General features: G+C 47.1%; 1 protein-coding gene across 1 annotated transcript; it reads right to left on the reverse strand.

Annotated features, from left to right (window-relative positions):
- Window positions 1–583: 583 nt before the first annotated feature.
- Window positions 584–4,647, reverse strand: LOC114609614 (speedy protein E4-like). Its single transcript, XM_028753988.1, has 9 exons — window positions 4,557–4,647; window positions 4,281–4,391; window positions 3,981–4,097; window positions 3,432–3,548; window positions 3,060–3,266; window positions 1,728–1,786; window positions 1,366–1,451; window positions 744–918; window positions 584–643 (listed from the first exon to the last, which is right to left on the reverse strand). Exons 1-9 carry the CDS (start codon window positions 4,645–4,647, stop codon window positions 584–586), a joined length of 1,023 nt encoding a protein of 340 aa, XP_028609821.1.
- Window positions 4,648–6,982: the final 2,335 nt, after the last annotated feature.

Genomic DNA, 6,982 nt, shown 5'->3' on the forward strand with positions numbered 1-6,982 from the left:
TTTTCAGAGACTAGCGATGTGAGGACTTCATTTGACATGTGACCTGATCATATGATCTGATCATGTTCTCCATGGGCCCAGTTCAGAGACCCTTTCTTTATGTGGGTGTGAAACATACAAAACCAGAGGTTGGAATTTCTCTTCTCTCCCAAGAGCCACACAACAAAGTATCTTCACCAGAGTCGATTCCTCCGGTGTTTTTTTCCATCTAGGTATATTTTAAAGTGTCACCTGAGCTCAAACTGGAGTTGTTGCCTAGACAATGTAAGTTTAAATGTTTTTCTGTGAGTTAAAAATAAAACACAACACAACAGCAACAACAAAGCATGCGGATTAAAACCTTGTGTCATGGGTTTTGTGGTCCTGTGACACAATCCAGCTGGAGAATTGAGGTATACTTCCTATAGCTCAGCAGTGCTCATATGTTTCCTCTCATGTCTACACAGCCCAGAATACTGCTTCAGGGACCCAGAGGACAGAGCTAGTCCGTGCATGTGGAGCCCCTGGCTAGGACCTCCGCTCACCTGGCTCATGTACAGCCCCATGCTCCACGACCCTGCTGATGGCTCCCAGGCCTGGGAACCTAAGGGGTGCCCTGGCGCACCCGGCTCCAGACCCAGTGGTGTGGGTTCTGGTTCTGGATCTGAGAGGGAAATGAGGTGAGTCCAGGAGGATGAGCCCATCCTTGCTCTTCCCTGGGCAGGACCCCGTCTACCCACTCCCCTGGTTGAACCCTGGCAGACCTCCACACACTGCTCTGGTGTGACCCAGGCTCGGTAATCCATCGCTTGGAAGAAATCCTTCTTCAGCTTCAGGAAGTCCTTGTATAAGTCTTGCCAGGTGTCTCTGCCCAGCAGGAATTGGAAGATGCTCCCCTTGGATATGGGGTCATCCTCTTCCATGTCACAGGCGATGTAGCTGCCACAGGGAGGAGGAGCTCATGTCCCTAACTGTGACAGTCAGACTCGGGCAGAGCTGGCCGGAGCACGTAGAGAGGGGGAGCGCATATCCCTAACTGTGACAGTCAGACTCGGGCAGAGCTGGCAGGAGCACGTAGTTGAGAGAGAGGGTAGGGAGGCCATCTGTGCAGGTTGACCTTGGTCTACGCCATCCCCAGGGCATCCTGGACAGAGCCCATTTACTTCTCAGCTCGGGAAAAGCAAACTTTGTTTCCCAGGAGCTTCTTCCTTCTCAACTTCCTTCAACTTCTCAACTTTCAGGACCCTCTCCTTCCTCCCCTACCTGGTCCCTCAAACGTTTCAATTACTCTGGTTTGAGGGTCACCACTCAGTCCTGATGGAGTGATGGAAGCTGTGTGAGTTGGGATAAGGATAGATTGAGAACTGGTCCCCAGGAGATGCTCACAGGGCCAAGAAGAAATGGATCCTGTTGTAGAGATGCCCAGGCAGCCCAACTCGACCAAAATACTCCACCACCATAGACAGCAGGTACTGTAGGGAGAGAGAGCTGGTGAGGGGAGGCAAGTGGTAGACAAGAGGACTTAGAAATAGGCCTGAACCTTCTGCATCCAATTGCCATATCCAGTGAGTCACAGAATGAGGGGCTGGAATACACTTGCTTTGTGGTTATGAGCTGACTGGAAAACCAGGATGAATTGGGGGAGTGTAGTAGCGGCAGGCAATAGACTTGGGTTATCCTGGGCTCCCACTGTCTATATTGTCTTCCTATCCTTTAAGGGCTATGACTGTGTCTGAGGCTACAGGTACCTTGTCGGTCACCCTGAAGAAGATGTCTGCTGCCAAGAAGTTCTGGACCACAGGATCTTCTGCAAAGGAAGCAAGAATGAGAGGGACTTGGAATTTCCATCTGGTGGGCCAAGTGTGTGATTGTGGGGTCCCTCTTCCAGGGGATGTTTCAGGAGCCATCTGTGGCCTCCAGGCCTCTCCCCTGAGCTAGCTCCTTAGAGGAATCAGGATCTCTCTTAAGGTTATAACCTTCATATCAAAAGCATAGTTTGCTCCTGTCATTGACACACCCATGTTGTTTTTGCATGTTGAATTTTGTTGTTTGGTCAGTGATGACATTTGATACTTTTCCTCACTGAAGGGATTTAACATAGCTCTCAATGTTAAATTTTACTGCAACAACTCAGGTGTGGCCTCAGATCTCTAGGAATGGACAGCCTGTCCATTCACCACCATATTGGAACTGTGCCATCACCTGCCTGTATGATGACTGAATCCTTGGGCAGAGGAGGAGGGTTCATCGCTCCATACTTACAGCCTCCCTCCCTCCCTTCTTCCCTGGGTGGTCTCTCTCCCTGAGACAGTGACCAACTTTGCCTGCTCCATAGGATCTCATCTCTGTTTAGAGCTCCTTCCTGAAGTCACCCTTTTCTGGTGAAGATCTATGCTTGTAGTGTCCTGTGAGTCCTTCACCAGTTGCCCAGGCAAATAGCACTTTTACAGTGTGTGTCTTCTGTAATTTCCCTGACCCTCAGAAGGGCACTGTCTGATGGAGCATTCTCAAGTGGTTAAAACATTCCATTCTGCCATCCACCCTGGCTCCTTAGAGACACATGTAGGTATTGAACATTGGAATGCAGTAGAGGAGGCTGAGGAGCCCCATGGGTATGCTTTAATTCATTTAAAAATGCATAAATAGCTGACTATGGCTGGTAGATGCTCTACCAGGTAGTATACCTGGATGCTGTTCCCAACCTGCTATACTTAATCCCAGATCCATGGCCTGATATCACCTTGGAGAGACTTTCTGTGCCTTTCTGGTTTCATAGAGCTCTCCTGTCATTGTGCTGTGGCCTTCTGAAGCTCTTCTATGACACTAACAAGAGCTGATAGCAACTTTATTTTGTAAATGTTTGGATGCTAGAGCATCCCAAAAGCCAGATTAGTAACATTTCCTGTTTTCTTTTCTCCAAGAATTCATCACAGAAAGAAAATGCTCCACATAACCCTGGGGAGCACTGTGGGAAGCACTCTGGGATGACTCTGGGTAGGTTGGAACCATTGCTCCCTACACTCAATTCTCAGTTTTGAGAGTTGGCCCTAAGTATCCAATCCTCAGTTCGGAGAACCCACCCAGAAGTCGGTAGAAGGCTTCAAGGTCCTCAGGGCGGTAGCTGGGTCTTCTCTTCTTGTTCATTATGAGTTTTGTTCCCTCCATACGGTCCACAGTCCATACGCGCTTCTTCCTCTCCCTCCTGGGGAACTTGAGCTCTGAGGTGGCTCCAGGGGCAGCTTCAGGGGTGGCTGTGCTGGAGGCCTGCATACTACTCTCTTGGGTAGCTGTGGGAACAAAAGTTTCTCAGTAACCATGGATATGGCCATGCTGGGAACACTGGCAACTTCCTGACCATTGCTCAGGAAGTTGTTACTTCACGATGACTAAATGACCAATAGTAACTTGGCTGTGACTGGCTCTTCATTACAGGGACAAGAACGGATATATACCTGCGTTGACATCTACAAGTGTCTTTGTCTTGTGGACCCTCTTCCTTTTGATTCGCTGCACAGGGACATCCCCTGCAGAGGCATCGCTGGAGGCAAGAGTTATACAGCCTTCTGGATCTGCAGGAAGAGATCTCACATGACCACAAGAGGGACAACCTGGACTTGGTTAGGTTCTTCCCTTCTCAGAATTCCATGTAACATCTGGAGACATCTGGGAGGAGTGGCTTTCACTTATCTACAAAGGAGACTAGACACTGAGTTACAATGAAATATTTTTTGTCAAGGTCCAGCTGTTCTCTGGTGCCTCTCTCCCTGGATCATTCTGCCTCAAGACACTCCCATAGAAACAAATGAATTTGTTGATCTTTCATCTACCATAGCTACAAAAGTGAAGAACAAAATTGATGTCCTAATCATCAGGACACCCCTTCCTGGCCCTGTATGACTTGATTTAGGATAGTTTGGGAAGAGGGAAAGACTGGGCATAGGTGTGTGCTGTTTCAAGCTGCATTCATGCTTGGACAAGAATGTCAAGGGGCAGACACATACCGGTCTTGATATTCTCCAGTTTCCTTTTTCTTTGGCCCTTCTTCCTCTTGGATCTCTGCTTAGGGACATCGCCTGCAGAGGCATCACTGGAAGCCAGAATGCTGCTGACCTGTGGATCTGCAGGAACAGAAGAGCCCACAACCATGAGATGGACCCACTTGGCCAATGCTGGGCTCTTCCCTTCTCAAGCACATTGAGGAATTCACATGTAACACCTGAAGACAGCAATAGGAATGCTTCCGCCACCCTGGTGGTAGCCACTTATCTACAAAGGTGGCTTCGAACTGAGTTCCTACGTACCTTTTTTTGCCAAGCAAATACCATCCCCTGGCACCTGTTTCTCTGAATCATTCTGTTTGCAAGACATCTTTGGGGAAACAGGTGACATCTCTGATCTTCCATCTGTCCCAGCTACAAAAAGTGCACAAGAAGTGACCTCCTGGCTCAGCAGGACACTCCTTGCCATGCCCCTGCAGAGCTTGACTCAGAATAGTTGGGGAAGAGGAAGGGGCTAATGCTGTTGCACCCTGCATTCCTCTGGGGACCAGGGGTGAAAGTACCAATGGTCACACACACCTATTGTTGCTTTCACAGGGACTTTTTTCTTTTGACCTTTTGTTGGCTTCTGAAGCCTTGGTGTGTTGTCTGAGGTAACCAGTGTAGACATAATGGAATCCTGTTGTCCTGGGTTTTCCAACCACGGAAGCGGCTCCATCTGATTCCTACCCCAGGCTATCTCTGTTTAACCTTCTTTTTCTAAACAAAAGAATAATAAAAAGTTTCAACAGTGGTTAAATAATTAATGGTAGCTGAAAGTTTTTTTTTTCTTTTGAGGTGATGGAACTTGAATGTAGGACTTTATACATGCCAGGGGAGTACTTCACCATGGGGCTCTACGCCATCATTCCTGATTCTTTTTTAATTTTTTAAAAATAGTTATTTTATGTATGAGTACTCTATCTGCATGTATGTTTGTGTGCCAGAAGAGAGCATAGGATCCCTGCTACAGATGGTTGTGAGCCACCATATGAGTGCTGGGAATTGAACTCAGGACCTCTGAAAGAGCAGCCAGTGCTCTTAACCTCTGAGCCATCTCTCCAGCCCCCATTTTTGATTCATTATGAAACTAGAATTTAATCTGTGCATAAAGAAGGCCTCACTCACTCCTTGTAATCTATGAGTAAGGACTGTAATTCACCTGCCTTACACATGAGAAGGTGGACTTGCGTAGGCTGTGCCTCCTGGCCATGGTTAAGCCACTGTGGATTTGCCATTGGGAAGAATGGCTATTGCCAGTCATGTTTCCAGTAGAGTCTTGTTGGATGCTTTCACACACCCAATTTCTTTGCTATCACATCTTTATATATCGCTAAGAACCATTATAAATTCACAGGCAATCGAATCTTCTTAAAAATACAACTCATGTGGCCCACACCTTCCTCCTTGTGGCTCCTTCTCAAGGACAATCATTGGTGGGCAAGATTCCTCTTGACTGACCTCCTTGTTCTTACTCTTTGCCCTTTTTGCTCACATTACTTCCTGTTCTGTTAATCCTAAACTTGCTTCCGTTCCCACTATATCACCAGCTGTCTATCCCAAGACTCCCAGGGGATCCCTGACATGCCCCAAGACTCTCTGAAGGAACACAACGCAGCACCTGACATTCAGTCTAACACAGCAGTGGGTGACACTCACCCGTGTGAGCACCTGCTCTGCTCTCTCAAGATCTAGGTATATTCGGAGCTTACCCAGAGCTCAGTCTCACAACTGTGAGGAGGGCGGTGATGGTAGCTAAGTGAGCTCAAACATTCTGAAGGTCCTGTTGACATCACACCATTCCATCAGAACCTGTTCTCTGGTCTGTTAAAGATATACACCCAAGGAACAGGCCATGGGCATCCAGGGTAAAAAAGATGGATGTCTGTCTCCTCTGGACAATCAAGTGATCTTCTCTTGTCCCACTGATAAATTCTTTTTAGGCTTAACCATGTGCCTAATCAGACTGTTTAAGAATACAAATGAGACTGTGTTCCTGAAAGAGCAGATTCAGAACACACAATTAAGCATTGCCCCCTTATCCGTAGAACAAAGCTGTGCACACAGTTTACTTTGTTGTCTTATTTGGGTTTTGTTCCTATCATGATGATACTAAGATTGGTATGCAGCTTCAGAACTAATACCTAGAGATTGATCATACATCACTTTCTCCAAATTATCTCCTCATGAGAACAACCAGTTCAGTGGCCCAGGGAGGTGAGGATTGGTAGTCACCAACTTTACTTGGGTTTTTCTTATTGACAAGCTCATGCTTATGTGTCTGTATTTCAGTCTGGGTAGCTGTATATCTTGTATGTTTTTTGTGATCTCTATTAAGATGTGCACAATTCAATGACAAGTTACCATCGTGGTTCTTGAAGGATTTTGTTTCTCTGATATCCCTGGCAACATTAATTTCATCTGTGTATAAAGTGAGGATATGACCACTCCAAGGTATGGTTGAACAGGATGTTTTAATTCTAGATCTGAGGAAGAGTACAGCCAGAGGCATCTGGAGGAGTCCAGGGTTCTTTTTTTCATTAATTAATTAATTAATTAATTAATCAATTAATTAATTTTATATCCCAGTCACTGTCCCCCTCATTCCAATCTCTCCCTCACATGAGTCCCTCCCCCAGCCCCTCCGCTTCTCCTCTGAGAGGATGCCCCCCCACCCCTTTACCCTGGCACATCAAGTCTCAAGAGGGTTAGGTGCATCCTCTCCCACTGAGGCCAGACAAGGCAGCTCCATAGGGGATGGATTCCACAGACAGGCAATAGCTTTAGGGACAGCACCTGTTCCAGTTGTTGGAGGACCCACATGGAGACTGAGCTGCTTACATATGTGCCAAGGGGTCTTTGTCCAGTTCATGTATGCTCTTTGGTTGGTAGCGTAGTCTCTGAGAGCCCCCAAGGGTCCAGATTAGTTGACTCTGTTGGTCTTCCTGTGGAGTTCCTAACCCCTT

Source organism: Grammomys surdaster, unplaced genomic scaffold, assembly GCF_004785775.1.
Source record: "Grammomys surdaster isolate TR1022 unplaced genomic scaffold, NIH_TR_1.0 129, whole genome shotgun sequence".
Classification (NCBI taxonomy): Eukaryota; Metazoa; Chordata; class Mammalia; order Rodentia; family Muridae; genus Grammomys; species Grammomys surdaster.

Coding starts and splice junctions, on each gene's coding strand:
- LOC114609614 (XM_028753988.1), bottom strand. CDS start 4,647: ATGTCTACACTGGTTACCTCAGACAACACACCAAGGCTTCAGAAGCCA. Junction 4,392..4,556: donor CCCTGTGAAAGCAACAATAG/GTGTGTGTGACC, acceptor CACTTTTTGTAG/CTGGGACAGATGGAAGATCA. Junction 1,787..3,059: donor AGCCTTCTACCGACTTCTGG/GTGGGTTCTCCG, acceptor CTTCCTTTGCAG/AAGATCCTGTGGTCCAGAAC.